We start from the raw sequence: 18,725 nt of genomic DNA, 5'->3' as shown, positions 1-18,725 counted from the left end.
CCCCCGGCCCGGGGATGGCTGGAGGTGTTTTGGGGGGCTGCTGGGGGTGTTTGGGGGGGGGGGGGGCAGCAGGGTAGGGACCTGGGTGCCACAGAGCCGAAATGGGGATGAACGGGTCCAGCTGCCCCCCCCCCCCTCCTCCGGTGCCGGGAGCAGCGCCAGCAGCATGCCCACCCCAAAATCCTCCGAGCCCCCCGAAACACGGGGGAGGGCGAGCACCCCAGGCTCCGCGCAGAGCCCACCCCTGCCGTCCCTGGGGTCCCCCGGGACCCCACCAAGGCCCCCCCCCGCCCCGCCCCGTCCCCCAGCCTCGTTTCCATAGGAAAATTAAGCTCCATCAGGGATGACAGGGAACGTCACCGGGGGGGGGGGGGGGATGACACCCCAAAACCCCACGGCAGAGCCCGTCCCCTCAGCAAAGTTTTGGGATGGGGGTTTGGCACTTGATTCCCGCTGGGCGCAGGGTGGGCTGGGATGGAGCGGAGCCGGCGAGCACGGGGGGGGGGGGGTCTTGGGGACCCCTAAGTTTGACGGGGTGGGGGTAAAGGGAAAAAAAAAAAACCAACCAAAAAATCAACAATTAAATTAAAAAAAAAAAAAAATTCCTGTTTCCTACCAATTCTTTGTAGCTTCCAGTATCAAGGGGGGGGGGGGGGGGGGGGGGAAGGAGACTGACACGACACGCTGGGGAACTCATAGTGCTTCACAGATTATTAAAATACAAATGCTTAAAGTTTCCTATATAAAAATATACAAATGCAAAAAATATATATCGAGAGAGAGAGAGAGAGAGAGAGAGCGCGGAAAGATCGGCCGGAGGAATCGCCACGCTCGCCGCCTCCCTCCCTGCAGAGCTTTTTCTTTTTCTTTTTCTTTTTTTTTTTTTAAAAAAAAAAAAAAAAAAACAACAAAACCACAAGGTAAAAACACCTTCGCGCTTCACAGTTTGGCTGGGTTTTGCCGCCGATGGTTCGGCCCCAGGGGGGGTTCCCCGGTGTGGATTCGGGGGGTTCCCCGGCTCCGGCGAGCCCACCCCACCGTGGGAAGCGTCCGAGCATGGATGAGCTCGGGGTTCAGTAGAAAATTCGGCCCCAGCGGCTCTCCCGGGGGGGGATCTGGGGGTGCCCCGGCTGGGCAGCGCTGGTTTAACTCCTCTCCAAAGGCCTTTCCAGCCCACCTGAGCGATTTTGGCAACCTCAGCCCCGAGCCAACATCACCTTCCCGGTGGTCCCGGCTATGCCGAAGCCCACCGGGCAGCCCAGGGCGGGAGGCGTTGTCTCCGGAAGCGGGGAGCGCGGCGGTGGGGATCGCCGCCCTCCACATCCCGGGAATTTTCCCGGTTATCCTCAAGCAGGGAAAAAGAAAACGCTTCTAGAAAATGATACAGCAGAACCCCTCGTGTTCGGGTGGGGAGGGAGGAAGACACCGTTGGCGGGTGGGATTCACCGATCCGAGATCGGCGAGCAAAACCGGGGGGGCTTCTGGCCTCCGCGCCGGCTTCCCCCTGCAAGCAAAGGGGATACACACGACGAGCCCGACCCGGCGAGCCGGGGACGCCGCGGCCGCCTCTCCGAACCACTAAGACGAGCTCAACGCCTTCTCCAGGTCCGAACCGGGGTTGGTTTCCACATCCCAGGGTCGCTCCTACAACCGCCGCTGCCTGCTCTGCTCAGCTCTCCTCTAAGCTTCCCGGCGGGGCTCTCTCCTCTCCGGCTCGGACCCGCTTCGTGCTCATTTCACCCCCAAAATTTCTGCTCGAAAACGAGAAGAGATTTCACCGAACGGCTCCCTGCGGCCTTCGAGGGGGTGGGTGGGATGCACGTCCCACCGCTGCCTTGTTTCGGGGGCGAAATAAAGCTGCCCCGCGTGCTCCGCATCACCCTGAGATGAAATTCCCCCCCCTCCCGGTATCGGGGGGACGGCGCTGGGCCCCCCCACGGCTCCTTCCTGCGGCGGGCAGGGGAGCCCCTGCCTGTTTACAGCCGGAGGGGAAAGGGCAGATATTGTCTGGACTGGAGCAGGAAGAGGAGGGTGTGGGAGGAAGAACGGAAGAGGACTGAGCCGGTCCGGTCCTCTCAGGGTGGGAAAAGCCAGGTATTGGAAAACCAAAAGGGTTTTCCCTGAACCGTCCCTATTTCCAACACCCTTTTTTTAGGAGGAAGCGCAAGGAGCCACCTCCAGCAGCGTCACGGCAAAACCCACGAGGCGACGGCCCCGTCCCGTGTCCCCCCGATGCTTCACCCTCGCCGCCGGGATCACTCCGGGGTGGAAAAGTGCCGTCTCCTGCTGACCAGCTCCGGAGGCGCTGATTTTTCAGGATTATTATTATTCTTAAGACCAACGGCGGCCAAAAAAAAAAAAAAAAAAAAAAAAAAAGAAATAGACGTTTTCCCCCGAGGAGGACCTCCCGAGCCGTCTCCCACCGTACCCCAACGCACCGGGTCCCAGACCCTCTGCTAAATAGCTCGAGTGAACCTGCACGAAACCCTTTACGAATCGATTCCACGTGTAGAGTCACCGCTCAGCCCGCCAGAGCGAGGATTAGAAAAGCCGGAGGAAAAGGATCTTCGCAAAGAAGATCGCTGGAAAATACAAGATCAGAAAGTCCAGTGAAGGGCAGGGAGAGGGCAGCTGTTTTTACAAGGCGGGGGGGGCAGGAAAAGGCAAAACCTCACCCAAATAATTACAAAGAAATTAAAGAACAACCTAAAAGCAAAGCGTACAAAAAAGACCGGGGGGTTGGGGTGGTTTTTTTTCCTTTTTCTTTTAAGATATAATGTAAAATGTAATATAAGGTCTGAAGGACAGCTCGGGCACTGTCCGAACTGCCCCAGAGGGTCAACCTGTTCCAAGATAAGGCATCAAAGAGACCAAGCCATGGTCGCAGCAAAATCTCTCCTCTCTCAAACGAACACATTTTATATTTTTATATATATAATAATAATATAGAATCTTTTTTTCTTTTTTTTTTTCTTTTTTTTTTTTTTGGTTTTTTTTGGGGGGTGGTTTTTTTTTTTTTCTTCTGCTAAAAAGTATTTCAACGATCATATACTTTTACCAAGGCATGATGGCGTCGAAGGCTAGCTACGGAGGGGCAGACGGATCTCAGGGAGGGAGGGAGGGGGGGGGAATAATAATAATAAGGTCAAGCCGAAATTAAAAAATATATATATAGCTCTGGCCTTCGTGTGTGGTCACTGGGCCCCGGAGGTCGGACAGCTCAAGGAGGGCTGCGATCCCAGGTAAGAGGAGCTGGGCTTTAGTGCTGGAGGGTGACAAGGGACGTCGCCCTCGTGGTGAAAATAGCTCCCGTCTCCGTCTCCGCTCGCCTCTCGGCCCCGTGCCGCCCGGCGCCGCCGTGTCGCCCGCCGGTGCCCGCGTCCCGCTTCGCCCTCAGAACCCGTTGCCGCTGATGTTGATGGACTGGAGGTCGGCCACCTGCATCACGTTGATGCCGCTGCTGGCCAGGCGGGCAATGCCCTCGGGGCAGATGGCTTCCATGGCCACCATGTTGGTGGCGATGAGGGCCGAGGGGGTGGCCCCGCCGTTACCCTCCGCCGAGGCCCCCGTGTCCATGGGGACGGCGGAGACGTTCATGGCCACGTTGTTGGCCGCGCCTCCCTTCTTGTTCTGGTGGGTCTTGATGTGCTTGGAGAGGTGGTCGCTCCGCATGAAGCGTTTGGGGCACTCCGGGCAGGCGAATTTCTTCTCCCCTGGAAGAAGGGAAGGGAGAGAGGGGTCAGGCAGAGGCTGGGCCCGTTCCCCTCTCACCCAGGCCAGCAAGAAGGTGACGGACCCCGGAGGAAGCAGCATCTCGAGCCCTACCTGTGTGCGTGCGCTTGTGTCGCTGCAGCTCGTCGCTCCGGGTGAAACGCTTCCCGCAGAGGATCCAGGTACAGACGAAAGGTCGCTCCCCGGTGTGCCACCGCAGGTGAGCCCGGAGGTGAGAGGTTTTGCCGTATACCTTCCCGCAGCCCGGGATGTGGCAGATGTGTTGCTTTTTTTTACCTGGATCCCCAGAGCTCCTGAAAGAGTCCGAGGGAAAAAGTTAAAACAACCCTGAAAGCTCCAGCTGACTGGAGGGAGGGAGAATGGGGACAAACAAGGCACTTTTGGGGTTTCAGCCTGCTCCCAGGGGTGCGGAGGTTGCTCGGGCAGCCCGGCGTTGTCGGATCCACGGCAGAGCAGCCTTACCTTCCCTCGCTATCTTTGCAGTAGGGACAGGTACATGCTTCCCTCCGCACTTTCCTTCCTTGCTGGGGCTGTGGGTCCGGGCTGGTCTCTCCTTCCTCTACAGCCGCGTTCTCGTCTCCCAGCCCGTCTCCGCTCGTGCCGTGAAGACCCAGCTGAGCACCGTGGTCGCCTGGAAGAAAAACCCAGGAGGTTGCTGCGGGCTCTCAGTCAGCAAAGCCCCGAGCAGCAAGAGGGAAGCGAGAGGGGCTTTCCCTGGCCTTTTCCCACAGCAGCCGCAAAGCTGGGAGGGTCTCAGCTTGATTGAGCCGAAGGAAGTTATTAATTGCAGCCTTCGCCCTCAGCTTTCCACGGGCTCCTGTGTTTTTGAGCCCTGGCAATCCCACACCAAGCCTTCCCTGGGGCTCTCCCTGCCCTCCACAGCCCCCACAGCCCTCCGATTTGTGTCCAGAGAAGAGGTAAGAGCCGCATCTCTCAGGAAAAACAGCCCCCCTACGTCACTCCAGCCACCTGCCAACTATTTCAGCTATTTCAGCTAACCTAGCGCAGAAAACAAGAGGAAAAATGTAAACCGAGCAGCGCCGGCCAGCTTGAATCGGTGTCAGCGATAAAGCAAGCGTGACAACATCGCCAAGGGAAACCCGGGCTTCTCCAAATCACACCTCGCTACCGACCTCACCGAGGTGCCTTTTCCCCTCTTGTTTTTTGGGGCTGAAAGAGGCAGTTTTCCCTTCTTAAGCATCTCTCCAGCTTAAACCTGATGGAAGCAACAATCCAGGAGCAAATCTACCGAGCAGATGCAAACCCTCCTGCCAACCCCCCCCCCCAAAAAAAAAGGCAGCGATAAATAAAGCGAGCTGGAAGACCGTAGTCTTCAGCAGCATCCATCAGCAAAGTTATTATCGGCACGCACTCACTGGTTAATTACTGCGATTACAGAAAGGGATATATATATATAAAGTTGAAAAATCATCTGGCGCTGCTTGCGGAGCGTGGTCCCTCCCTCTCCCGAGGAGCAATTCCCAATTATAAAAGCCGTAGGAACCGCAGGGTAGTGCTGACGAGCTCCCAAATGCAGACAAACATAAACCATTCGTAACGGGGGGGTTGAGGGGTAGGAAGTTTTTAAGCCTATCAGTTTTCATTGCCATTTTATTGCTCTACGCTTATGCTGTCATCTAATTGCTTCTCCAATAACCCCATCTACACTTCACAAGTGTTTTATTTCCCTTCAAGCTCCGCTGCCTGATTATTTTCATGCTGAAAAGCCAGAGCGGGCGCAGAGACGGCAGGCTGAGTAATCTCTTTTCAGCTGCAATTAACATATGCCAATAGGTCTAACGGCAGATTTAGAGCCAAGACGCTTCCGCCGGACGGGCGGCGGCATCCTTGGCTGGCTACGGGCTGCGATTTGAGCCCAAAATTCACCTTTTTTCCTACCACTTCCTCGTAAGCAGGCAGCCAGGGTTGAGATCACTGCCTGAACGCGGTGATGTTTGAACACGGGGCTGAGATAAAACACGTGTGCATGCACAGGCGCACACGCTTGTCCCCAACAGTAAACGACGCTGCACTTGGCCACTCTTTCCGGAGATCCTCTCCCACTGCTGGGAAATGAGGCTGCGTCGGGGTGAGTCTTCCCCAAAAACACCCATCTGGGGGGCTTTCCTGGTGCTGTTTATCAGCAGCTGCCTGGCTGGCTCCAGCGAGGATGAGTTAACGGGAAGGACCATGCCAGCCAGCCCTGACAAAGGCTGACGGGGACACCGGGATGCGAGGGACGTCACGGTGCCCTGGGGGATGCTGGTTCCCCCACTCCATCTCCTCTTCCCAGTACCTGGAAGCCGCTTCTTAAATGGGGAGCACAAACATCACAAGGCTGCAGTTTCCAAAGCCGGCATTCCCAAAAAACAGCCCATGGTGCCGGTGTCCTCCAGAGCCGCGTCACGACGGGGCTGCAGGAACGAAGGCCACCTCCCCGGCACAGGGACCAAGGTGCTGCCACCGACGGTGGTACCACAGGAGGTCAGCACAGCCTTTTGAGAAGCCCTGCTGGGACAAGTACCTTCAGCAAAGCGGTGAATTTTGCTTTAAAAACCTGGTTTTCCATGTAACAGCTTCTAGGCAGGAGACAGCACACCAAGCATCCGCAGGAGAGGTGCTGGCGCTGAAGAAGGATAAACTTCAGACTTAGGCCGGCCCGAAACGTCCATTAGCTGCACGCCGAGCTCTCTTCCTGCGGCCGGGAGTTTCACAACCCGGAGACAACGAGGGGGGAATGACGAAGAGTTTCTGGCAGCGGGCAGCCTTCCCCGGGCCCCGTGGCTTTGCTGTTACCAGCAGGTGTCAGTGGTGCCCTGGCAAAGCTCAGCGGAGGAGCCAGGGCAGGGGCCCACGCTCAGGAAAAGGACAAAAGCCACCAGGAATAGATGCCTGACTACTTGGGGCACCGGCCAGCTCAGGGCCGCGATGCCCAACAGCTCTGCAGCGGCATCGCCGATGATCTGCGCGGCCGGCGGGGGATTTATGCGCGCAGCCGGGCCGCGCTCCACGTCTGGGCTTCCTCCAGCGAGAGGAACAGCTCTGATTTCACTCCTCCGGGCTGTGGTGGCATCAACAGGAGCTCTGCTCTCCCAGGCAGGAGCACGCAAACAGGGAGGCTTGAAATTAGGGCTGGCTGCTCTGCCCCCCCCCAAGTCCGCAGGGCAGCGTCGGCCAAGCCCTTTGCCATCAAGGATGGCTGAGACATCCAGAGCACCAAACCAACAACCAGGACAGAAGGGTTGCAATCAAGGAAACGAACCCTGACTCATCTTCTCGCCCCGTCTCTACTTACGTCACGCCGGGGCCGGTTCGTCTGCAGCGGGACGAGGCGCACGCCGCTGTCTAAGCAGAAGCCGGGATGTCGTCCGCGTTACGGCGAGGGGCTGTGCTCACGTGTCCGCGCCCCAGCATGGCGTGTTAAAGGATGGTGCCGGCCCCAAAGACCATATAACCCTGTGCATGGTCCCCTCCAGTCCGCGCCAGGGCAGGAGGAAACGCTCGGCTGAATCACAGCCGAAAGATGCTGCAAATAACACCCGTGACCAACACACTCGGACCGGTTCAGCCCCAGGACGGGGCTCCTGCGTGACGGTAGCATTAATAACCGCAACGGCGGTGGTTGTGTCTGCCCTCACACCGGGACACCAAGGTGGAGAGGAATATTGTTGGCCATCGAGTGACAGCGACCAGGCCAGGTCTGGCTATTCAACAACGATGCCGGGCAGGAGGAGGGAAATTTTTTGTCCCCCCAAAGGGGACGCAATTTGCAGCCCCACTCGGAAATCTTGGCTGGGCCCTCCCGTACCTCATCAGCAACATTCCTGCGCTCCCTGCAAAGTTTAGCAATTTTAGGACAAAACCTTTTCAGTCCCCCCCTCCAGCTCTTGCAACATATGTTTACAGTCTAAAACCAGCATGGAGGGAACCAGGGAGGTGGGTTTGTTTTTTTTTTTTTTAAGCTTTATAAGCCAACGACGACAGCTTGCATTACAGCGACAGATTAGATATTTCCCTGTCGCGTATGCGCCGTCCGGGCAGAGCTGTTGTAAAAAGGAAGGAGAAGACACACGCGCTCTCCCCAAAATACGCTTGGGAGGGGGAGAATCCAGCCCTGATGTCTTGGAATGGCTTCAATCTTCAAACATGCAAAAGCCTACGCAGCGTTTTATAGTCTGTTGGCATGTCATATGGAGGGGAAAAAACCCAAATCCTCCTTCTGGTAATCTATGGCTCGCATCTAATTAAGGTATAAATAAATTACGGCAAGAGAAGACAGATCTTGTACGTACACGCTTCATTCTTCACATATCAGGACGCGCCGAAGCCTCCAGAATATTGCAGTTTCAGGAGAAAGCTTGGTGGAGAGAAACCAGCTGGATAATTTACGTTTATTATCTCCACTAATATAGATTACTTCTAAGACCAAAGCTTTCATAAAGACTGCCAAGCCCCTGGTCCACGCTCGGGTCATTGAAATCCTGAAAAAATATATTAATAGCAGAGCAAGGAGGGGGTTTAATCCTTGGAAAACCCTGGGAGGGACTTGCCTGCGAAGACAGGAGACAGGAGCTGACCCCGCTTTGCTCTGCCTGGCTCCTGTACTCGACCTGTCTTTGCCCGAAGGAGCCCCTGCTCCATCAGTACGGGATGGGGGTACCGACCTCCGAGACCCCCGAGAAGAGGGGTAGTCGTTTGCCGGTCTCACGCTAAAAAAGACCAAAACACCCGAGTCTTGGCTTGCGACTTCTCTCAAGACAAGGTGTTTCTTGTCTTCTAACTGCTCGTCAGAGGAAAAATGCTTCGGTTTAGTCGTTTTATTTAGCAAACTAAAACGAGGTGAGAAATGCCCTGTGGATAGAAGAGAGGAGCATTTTTAGATCCACCCCAGCTGACCTTAGGAGAGGGGAAACAGACTCCATGTTCATTTTTAGGGAGGATCTGGGAAGAAAAAAAAAAAACCAAAAACCCAAAAACACAACACAACGGTTTCTTCTGCAAACTCTGCAACATTGGCAGCTGCAGCTCTGCAGAAGCAGCAGAGGAAGAGGGGGGTTAGTCGTCACCACGCAGAGCGCGGCACGCACGACAAACCGATGTCAGCTTCCAGACGCAATGAAAAGAAGCAAGAGGAAGTTTTAAGGCTAGAAGAAAGGGCAGCAAAACCCAGTGGCACGTAGCCCCGGGGCTTCCCGAACCTCTCGACACATCTCCGCTCACGGCAGACGACAGACGGCAGGCATGAGCCTGAAAAAAAAACCCCTCGAAAATCAAACCTTTCCAGCTCACAACTCAAGTTCTCCCCGTTTCCTCCTCCTCTTTATTTTGGCAGAGTCTGAAAGCCCGGGGTGGCAGCGAGCAGCAGCGTTGCCTCGCCGGTGCTCGGTGCTCTCCCCAAAACACACCACCACTACTCCAGACAGATCAAAGACAATTAAGCTGCACTTGCTACACAAAGGAACAAAGTAGGTTTTGTAATGCAGTCCCCTTGATTTTTATCTCGTTTGATTTCCTCACTAATTTGCAAAATGAGTTAATCTGCAGTAGGAAGTCATTCATGTAAATTAGCCAAGCTCTCGCTTAATAATTCTTCGGAGTTATGGACAGCGGAGCGGGGAACACACGGTGCCTGGCTGCGTAAGATGGTGCAGTTTTGAAGTCAGACTGCAGCACGTTGAGTAATTGTGTTTTAATCTGGAGTTTAATGACTTGAAAAGCCACACGGCAAGTTCGGCGATATCCTTTAATTGTTGGAGGCTTCTGTGCGTCACAATAAATTACACTTCCTTTCAAGAAGAAATAAATAAGGATGGAGCTGTCGGATCAAGAGCGAGGTGGGCTGCAAGGGGAGCCAGAGCTGCGTCCGTCCAGCCCCGTGACGTGCAGGCAGACACGGAGGTGAGCTAGGAAGACACCTCGTCCAATTTGCAAGATCCCTGACCTCCCAGGACTTGCTAAATACCTTTGTCGCGCTGCAAACTGAAACGCAGGTCTCCTTTGCCCTTTTAATTCCAGTCTGGATTGCCGCAAAACTGGGATGAAGCCTCTAGTCCTGCCAAAACCTTCACTGGGGCGGCCCTGCCAGGGCAAACCAGACCACCAGCAACTGGCAGCCGCGGCAGCCAGAGCACCTTCACCCCATAGCATAGACAGGTCCTACCAAACCACTCCAGAAAAGAAATCAGGTTAGTTAAAGAGAGGAGTCCCTGATGATGCGTGAGGAGCACAGGAGGAGGAAAATGCCCAGCTGAGACAGGGAAGGGTGATCCCCGTGACCACCAAGGAGGAAGGCTGTGGCCTGAGCCCAGCCCAAAGCACACCCAGGAGATGGGGAAATCCCCGCAGGCATTTCTCACCGCACCTGAACCTCTGTATTCCTCTCGTCCGCCGCAGTCAAAGGTGGATGCTTTTCCCGAGCCTCAAAGCCCGTGTTTTTAATCACATCCCTCTGCAGAGAGGGGGAATTTGTGCCCACATCGCTGACGGCATCTAACCTAGACGTCCTGTGCTGGGACGGGGAGACGGCTGGATGGCGTGAGCCTCTCCGAAGTGGGAGCCAGTGCCCTGAGAGCTGACGCTCTGAAAAGGAGCCACGCTGAAGCTACCCCTACTCCTGGGGCTCAGGATCCAGCTCCTGCAAAGGGGCGATAAAGACCACGCTCCTCGGCGAGGAGGCAGCGGGGCTGAGGTCGGCACAGATAAAAGGAAGGGGAAGATTAGGGCCCGGCGAGACGGTCCGGAGCCGGGCGAGGAAACTCCTCTGCGGAGTCACGGGGTGCGCAGCACCCAACCAGTCCAACCAGCGCGGCTGCCAACTCGCTCCCATTCCCGGGCGGCTGAGCCTCGGCCTCGAGAAGGAGGAGGAGGAGCAGGGCTGCCCCATGGAGCCCCAGACCCACCGCAACTTTGTGCGGGGAACAACCTTGCCCGGACGAAGCTGCGCTGCAATAACACAGGCTCTGTATTGGGATCACTCCCTTTTCCCAAGCAGGCCCCAGGATCTCTCGGGATTCGTGTAATTTCTTCAGTGAACCACCCCCTTTATTATGGCAAGGAGAGAGGTCAGCCAAGGAAGCCGGGAGGGTATTTAAAGTCCAGCCCAGCTAGAGTTTAGAGAAGGAAATTTCACAATATAATTATTTTCTGACGTGATGTCATGGGCGTAATGAAACAAACAATTACAGCGCGTTAAGGAGAGATCCTGTCAGGGCTTGCTGGCCTGAGATTGATTCCGATTTTCCCCTCCCCTCCACAGACGATGCCATGTGGATGTCTCATCAAGGCCCTGCTACAAAGCTTCCCTTAAAAACAGAAAATAGGAGACAATCAGGTCTTTGTGTCAGTGCCTCGACGGCTGGGAAGAGCCCTGGAAGAACAAAGTCGCAGCAGAGAGCTGGGGATGCATTTGATAAACAGATTTCAAAGGGTTACTTCCCCCACGAAGGCTTTTTTTTCTTTCAGAAGGATGTCCTTGCTACGTCCCGTTGCTCGATTTGACCACAAGCCTCTGTCCAAATGATAGACAGAGCCCCGAAAGAGAGCTCATCCTGCCAAAACACCCCCGGGGCAGGGGCATGACTGGGGGCTGGCACACGTCCCCAGTCCCACCAGTGCCCCCCGCACCCTCCCAGCTCCATCCTCCCCTGGAATAAAACATCCTCTAGCGCTCGGCTGTTTTGCACAAAACAAGGGCCTCGGATGAGGGGCTTAACTCCAGCGCTGTCCTAATGGGAAGCCACTGGTGGACGCCTGTTTACCCAACGCATACCTCAGCCAGGCAGGGCTCTCTGTCTCCAAGGCACGGAGCACTAAACAGCAGGACTCTGCCAGGGACAGGTACGTGGGGCAGAGCCACTTTGCTGGCAAAACTATATGGATACGGAGCTAAAAAAAGTCCCTCTCCTCCTCCCTAAAGCTCGGTCAAAAAGGGAAGAGAAACCCCGGCATCGCAAACTTCTCGAAATCACCCCCACCCTGCTTGCCGCAAAGCCTCCGCACGAAGGGGCCTCTTGCAGGACGTCCCTTCCCCGAGCAGGCCGGCACTGGGGTGACATTTGGGTGAGGCTGCTCTCTGGGGCGAGGACCCCACCGAGGTGTCCGACTGTAGCAACACTCACCTTAGCACTGCTACACCCACAGAAGAGCCCCCAAAACCTCTTTCCTTCATCCCGGAGGCACTCCCGCTGCCCACTTGTGCGGGGAGCAGTGGCACCCAAACCCACGCGCGGGTTTTTGAGGCAATGCCAGCCGCGGAAATCCCCTCCCTGGCTCTGTGGCTGCCTTCCCCTCGCAGCAGAGCCGGCTGCAAGGCCTGTTTGCCCACATACCAGCCCATTACGGTCACAGACCTTCTCATGTCTCTGCCACCGGGGCTAATTCACAGCCCATCTAACGTAGAGGGGGAGGAGGCAGCCTGCAAACCACCTAATTAATACAAACACAGGCCGAGTTACATTTGCACAGAGCGCAGGCTCTGCCTCACGTCCAGGAGCAAAAATCTGATTTTTAAAGACCTTTTCAGGTGTCATTTTCTCCAGGGGGATCTTTCCCCTCCCCACTTTGCAGAAAGGAAAGTGAACAGCAGAAATCTCGTCAGCGACTCGCCCCCAGCCCTCACGAGGGGCTGAAAGCCACAGCCCAGAGTCCCCCTGCCCACGGACTGGAGCGGGGTTCAGGAGATGAGATATGTGCTTCCCGCAGCCCGGCAGCAGCCAAGCCAGGACACCGGAGCGGCTGTCAGCCCCAAAGGAAGCCGAGCTGAGCTCTTCGCAGCAGCTCAGCTACAGCAGATTTGCAGGGAAGTGGTAGGAAACGCAGCGGCTGCGAGCCCAGGAGGCAGCTGGGGTGCAAGCTCAGCTACCGAAACCCCTCGCCACGCACTCCCTTCTCCGAACCACACCGTAACACGTGGCAAAACCCAAGGGGTTTGGAAGACCAGCTGCCTGTCTCCCCTCCCAAGCAAACCTGGGGTTTATTTTCCATTCACCTCCCTCGGAAGCAGAGGAGCTTTTTCTGCTACAAAAAACCCTCCCGACTCTTAGCCTCGAGCAGAAAGCAAGCGCAAGAAAGTTCCGGCACACGCGGTGTGTGCTCGCAGAGCGGCAGCCGAAGGGGAGGCTCCTCATGGGAAACGTTCAGCGATTTGGACAACAGGCAGAGCGGCTAACAAACCGTTCCCTTAAATTGCCATCAGAGAGCTCGGACCGGGAGGGATCCGCATTCACAGCCCCCCCCAACGTGGCAAAGGATGGCTCAGCTCCATGGCCGTGGTGCGGATGGAGGCAATGCACCCAGTGCAAGGTCCGGGGGGGCTCAGCACCCACCGGAGAGGGGTTGTTTGCAGGTGGCAGGGGGACAAACGGACCCATCTCCACGCCTGACGGACCCAGCTAGAGAAAAACTCCTCCAGCCTGGCGTTAAAGCACGCAAAATGTGCGAATGGATGGGCGCCAGGAAGCTTTCTGTCCCAGCCCCAGCCTCTGCGATCTCGTCCTAGGAGCCTGACTCACGGTCCCATCGAGCGGGGGTCTCGGTGGGTCCCCGCAAGCCTTTTGAAACCTGAACCCTGCTTCGGTTTTTCAAACGTAACAACATCAAAGCATCGCCTGAACGTCACATCCTCCAAGCTAAGGAAGAGCGAGGCCCTCGGCCGTGGTTCTCGGTGCAGCCGCCAGCGTCGGACGGTGAATTTGTCACTGCGGATCAAGAGCTAAACATGCTGCTGAGCTAAAAAAAAAGGAGGAGGAGGAGGAGGAGGAGGAGGAGGCGGCTCCCCAGTGTGAGCGCGTTGGATGGGTGGTCTCTGGAGCGTTCCTCCCTGCCCCACCTCCGAGGGCAGAGCCAGGCACAAATACAGGAACTAAGAGTCGCCCATGCGTTTCTCCAGCGCCTTCAAAACAAGCACGCCTCGACGCCAGCGGCCCCGCCAGGCTGCAGGGCGAGGGGATCCCGCCGAACCCGGGTGGGCGAAGACGAAAGGGACCCTCCACCACCTGCGCTTCCACGTATAAAAGGGGTGACGCGCCTTCAGCTCCCCTCTGGGTGCAAAAACGAGCGTGCTCTAGCACAAGCGGGTCTCTCCGCTTGGGGAAATCCAAGGATCAGGCTAATCCCGACTGCGGCGTGGTCTGTAATAAACCCGCGAACGCCTGCAAGCCAAGCTGCTGTAGCAACAGCCCAAAATACTGCTGAAAAACAACTCCAGGAGAGCAGCCGCCGCCTCCTCTCGCGAGAAGGAAGCATGAGTCGGATTGAGCAACATTTTTTGCTGCCTCTCAGCTGTGACTAAATCTAGCAACTGCCTTTTTAGCTGGAGCCAGAACAAAAAAAAAAACAACAAAAAAACCAAAAAACACTGGAAAAGCAAGCAGAGTTCCTTTTCAGCACCGATTTCTTCCACGGTCCCCTCGTACGGCCAGGCACAGCGTTTCCAAGGGGAAGCCGAGCGGCCTCAAGCTCACACCCCGTGTCCACACCCCCTCCCCGGGCTGGTGGGAGCTTTTGGGAGACGACGGGGGAACTGAGCAGGGAGCTCTGCGTCAGCCGTGAACGCGGGCCCGTCCCGGGCAGTATGAGATCACAGCGTCCCACACCAGCACCCAACTTCAGGCTAAATATACACTTAAAGAGCCCATTCTTCCGCCCCTGCAAGGAAATTCCCCAGGGCTTTTTGTTTGTTTGCTTTCTAGGGGGAGGGCAGGGGGATTTAAGTTATTCCTGAGTTTTATAAAGCTGTGACTCCTTCTGCGGGCTCCCGCAGCTGAGGAGCTGAGCTGGACTCGGCTCCACTCCCCAACCCCGACCCGAGACCCCCCGGGCGGCCATCGGGGCAGGACAGCGGCCTCGCACAAAACCACGCTTCACCCTTAGCGCCGCACGCAGCGTCCCCCTTCTCCCCCGCCTCTCCTCCCCGCACATCTCCCTCCTTCCCCATTCACAGGCATCTCCTGTTTCTTTTCATGCAATCAACCACCCAAGAGAGTTAATTAGATCAGAAATTCCCCAAAATGAGTTTCAGTGTCTTCTGGCAATCAGCAGAGACTTAATACTTCCTTCCCAGGGCCAGCATAAGCGCCAGCCCGCTTGCCAACACGGTTTGGCATTGATCACCCCCAGCTCCAGCCCTGGCAGGGCTGTGCCAGCGCCCTGAACCCCGCAGAGTCCAGACAGCGCACGGAGCCGGCTGCGTGCAGCCAGGCACCATCGTTTCGCCTTCAATTTCCTCTGCCTGGGTACAGAAAGGAACCGAGACAAAACAACTTACCGGCAGTGTTTGCTATGGCCAGCGGCAGCCCTTGCAGCTGATGCACCTGGATCCCAGACGCTCCCAAGGCACTGAGGTTAATAGTCTGGAGGCCTGGCATGGAGGAGAGCTGGGCAGCGTTGACCGTGACAGTGCCGCTGGGGAGGGAGGCGATGGGGGTGAGCGTGGTGCTGGTGCTGCCCGTCTGCCCCAGCGACACTCCCTGCATGGGGGCCAAGGTGATTGTCTGGGCCTGGGGGTTTTGAACCTGAAGGTTTTGGAGCTGGATGGTCTGCCAGCTCACCTGCCCGTTGGGACCCACCGTGGGCGTTCGGATGATGATGGGCCCGGAGTTGGGGACAGCTTGGAGCTGCAGGTTCTGCAAGGCGTCTTGGGAGATGGCTTGAGTGGCAAAGGTCTGGCCAGAGAGCGGGGTGGTCTGGAGGGCTTGGATTGTCTGCCCTCCTTGGACTAGCTGAGGTTGGATCAGGATCTGCTGCTGCTGCTGCTGCGATTGCTGACTCTGATCCCCCTCTTTCTGCTGCCCCGGCTGCAAACCCACCCCAGAAACTTGGCTCTGCAGAGAGTCCGAGCTCTGGACGCTGCTGACCCTCTGGGGTGTCTGTGCCTGGACGTTGGTTCCCACCGTCGCGCTGGTGGAAAAATTCATGATGCCCATGTTACTGGTGGTGGTGGTGGTGGAGTAGCTGTTGGCGTTGGTAAAAAAAGCGCCAGAACTAGCGTGAGACGTGGCTGTGTTGGTGGAACTGATGGCAGCACCCGAGGTGGCCGGCTGGGAGCTGCTGTCCGGAGAGCCGGAGCTGCTCAACGTGACCGTCTGAGAGGTGGGAGCCAGGCTGGCGGCCACGCTGTTGACGGGCAGCAAGGTGATGTTGCCGTTCAGAGCCACGGGGACGTTGGCCACGTACTGGGTTTGCCCTGAGAGGGTGTTGTTGGCTAAGCCCACGCCCTGGATGGGGACAGCCTGCTGCAGCAGGTTTGGCATGGCGATGAGGTTACTCGTCCCCGCTCGGCTCGTTATGATCTGCTGGTTTGTGCCGGGGATGATCTGGAGCTGCCCAGAGGCATCCTGCTGCACGTTGACTTGGGCAGGGGTGGTGGCAAACTGGAGCTGTTGCCCATCGATGGTTTGGAATTGGGGAATGACCTGGTACTGGATATTTGGGATAACTCCCGGCAGGCCCGTGAGCACCTGCTGGTTCTGCAGGTTGGAAGCGGTCGTGACCACGTACTGCCCCGCGCTCACGGGCCGGCTTTTGGAGGCATCTCCACCGTTGCTGCCATTGCTGCCCTGTTCCTTGGAGGCCGTCGGCGTGCTGGAGCCGGCGGAAATGATCTGCCAGCCGTTGGCAGACTGGGCGATCTGAGCGGCAGCGGCTGTCAGGTCCAGCTCGCCACTCCCGCCTTGCTGGCCCTGGGAGCTGTTGGAGTTCTCGTTGGGAGACTCGATCCTGCTGCAGGTAGCTGCCAGCAGAGCCAGCGGGGAAGGCTGCGATTCCTGGGAAGGAGAGGAGGAGTTAAGGAAGCGGGAGGCGGCCCGATGGGCAGGCCGAAAATAAAAGAAGGGGAAAAAATAAAAGAGAAAGCAGGGAGGAGCATACTTGGAAAAGATAAACACTCCTTCCTGAGAAAACCCACCCACAGCCGGAAAAATACAACTGCCAGACACAGGGCTGTCAGGCCAGGACAGACTGAACCCACAGGGAAAAACCCTCTGGGAGGGAGGAAAGGGGAGGGAGCCTGCATGTAAAAGGCAAGGAGAGACGTCTCCTCCACCCCAAAGCGAGCGAATCTCCCCGCAGGAGAACAACGCCGGGGAAGTACAGTCGTTCCTGGGCACCCCGACCTGGAGAAGGGCCAGTCGGGGCTGCGGTGTTTACTGGGAGCAGGGCAACTGTCATGTTTTCGAGGGCACCGTGCAGAGCTGGGGGAGGAGGGGAAGCCACGGGCGCTGCGGGTCGGTGCTCCGGTGGGGCGTTTGGCAGCATGACAATCCCCCGGCGCGCACTCGCCCTTCTCTTCCTCTCCCTGGGGAGAGGAGCCGGCGTAACGCTCGGCTGGGCCAAACAAACACCTCGGCCCGGCCCTGGACTTTGCCACGGGGACGGAGAGTTCCCTAGGACGAGCGGAGCCAGGAGGCCGCCAGCTTGGGGCTGTTCCTCCCTCCCCACACTCACCTGGCCCTCCCCACCGCCTGCGCTGCTGTTACTGCTGGCATCTCCTTCGCCCTTCTCGGGCTTCACTGTCGCCATCTCCTCGGGACTCTCTTGGTCTGCGCGGGCGGGAAACGACAGCGGGAATTAAAGACATTTCTGGGAAGGAGAGGGGGACGAGGAGTGCGAGGACACACGGGGAGTCACAGGCAGGGAAGGCAGGAGGGCTGGGCAGAGGGGGGGGGACGGCACGCTGGCGGCACTCTGGGGGGACCCTGCGCTGCTCGGGCGCTGGCGCGAAGGGGCTGGGAACCGGAGGGAGCTGCCAAAGGGGAGCTGGCAGCGGGACAGGCGGAGGAGGACCCGGCCCTGCTCCAGGTCCCAGCTCCTCCCCACCCGCTCGGGACACTCCCTGGCCCCCGTCGAGGTCCTCCCCGGGCCTCCCCTTTCCCTTCCCCGCTGGCCTGGGAGCACACCTCCTGCCCCGGCCCTCCGTGGATCCACCCCGCAGGCCCTCTGCCTGCCCTGCCCACGGGATTCCCCACCGTGGATCCAGCCCACGGGGCTCTCCAGGAATCCCCTGGCCGGGACTCCCCCATCCGTGCTCCCTGTGACCCCGCTGCACGGGGGTCCCTGCTCCCCCCAACCCCTCCTCTCCCACCGACCAGGAGCCTCCTCCTCCGGCAACCTCCCCCCACCAGAACCTGGGGCCTGTGCCCCCCCCTCCTGCCCCCACCCCCAGCACCGCTCACCAGGGTCCCCTCCAGCCCCCCAGCATCGCTTCCGTGGATTCCCTCGCCCCCCCCCCCCGACACCCCCAGCAGCTCACGCCTTCCCCACGGCTCCCCCCCCCCCAGTCCCCCCCTCCCCGTTCCCCCCCCCCCCCCGCACACATCCGCCCCCGCAAGGCGCCTTCCTCGGGAGGGCGGCGGGGGGGGGGAGCACCCCCCTCCCCCGGTACCTGCTCTCACAGCCACCCCGCTCAGGCCTACACCCTCCCCCGCAAAAATCCTCCTCTCCGCGCCCGCTCCCCCGGGATCCTACCTCACCCCCCCCACCCTACCCCCCCTCCGGTGCTCCCCCCCTCGCCGATTACCGGAGCCTCCCCCATCACACACACACACCACCACCACCACCACCGCCCCCCCCCCCGCCACCGCCGCCACCGCCGCCGCCCCCTCCTCCGCTCCCAGCCGGGCCCGGCCCGTCCGCCGGGTCCCTCCCCCGAGGCCTTCCCCCTCCCCCGGGTCCCTCCCCCGGCAGGTCCCCCCGGCGCGGCGCGGCGAGGCGAGGCCCGGCCCGGCGGGGCCCGGCCCGGCGTGGGGCGGGGCCGCCTCTGGCCCCTCCGAGCGGGCGGGCGCCGTCGTCTGCGTGTGCCTGGGCGGCCGCGCGCCCCTCGCCCCCCCCCCGCCGGCGCGGCGGGCCCGTCCTTACCGCTCATGGTGGCCGGGGGGGGCGAGCCCGAGCGGCGGCGGGGCGGGGGGGAGGAGGGGCGGGCGCGCCCGGCTCGCTGACGAGGCGGCCTAACCCCGCCGGTGACCGCCAAGGGGCTGCCGAGGGAGGGAGCCGCGCGCCGC

At 58.6% G+C, this 18,725-nt stretch overlaps 2 protein-coding genes across 2 annotated transcripts in view; both read right to left on the bottom strand.

The window, feature by feature from the left end:
- AMHR2 (anti-Mullerian hormone receptor type 2) overlaps positions 1-1,323 on the bottom strand; it is a 13,011-nt gene extending 11,688 nt beyond the window's left edge. Inside the window, 1 exon segment of the mRNA XM_075525319.1 lies at positions 944-1,323. Within this exon segment, the coding sequence (XP_075381434.1) occupies positions 944-1,323 (380 nt within the window).
- On the bottom strand, positions 58-18,725 carry SP1 (Sp1 transcription factor). Its single transcript, XM_075525578.1, has 6 exons — positions 18,583-18,725; positions 17,173-17,267; positions 14,996-16,493; positions 4,195-4,363; positions 3,826-4,025; positions 58-3,713 (listed from the first exon to the last, which is right to left on the bottom strand). The coding sequence occupies exons 1-6, from the start codon at positions 18,587-18,589 to the stop codon at positions 3,394-3,396; spliced, it is 2,289 nt and encodes a 762-aa protein (XP_075381693.1). The 5' UTR covers positions 18,590-18,725; the 3' UTR covers positions 58-3,393.

Source organism: Mycteria americana, chromosome 26 (assembly GCF_035582795.1).
Source record: "Mycteria americana isolate JAX WOST 10 ecotype Jacksonville Zoo and Gardens chromosome 26, USCA_MyAme_1.0, whole genome shotgun sequence".
Lineage (NCBI taxonomy): Eukaryota > Metazoa > Chordata > Aves > Ciconiiformes > Ciconiidae > Mycteria > Mycteria americana.
The sequence above is the reverse complement of the archived record's forward strand: the minus strand, read 5'-3'. Positions and strand labels throughout refer to the sequence as shown.

Coding starts and splice junctions, on each gene's coding strand:
- SP1 (XM_075525578.1), bottom strand. Junction 4,364..14,995: donor GGCCATAGCAAACACTGCCG/GTAAGTTGTTTT, acceptor TTTTTCTTCCAG/GCGACCACGGTGCTCAGCTG. Junction 4,026..4,194: donor TGCAAAGATAGCGAGGGAAG/GTAAGGCTGCTC, acceptor GGACTCTTTCAG/GAGCTCTGGGGATCCAGGTA.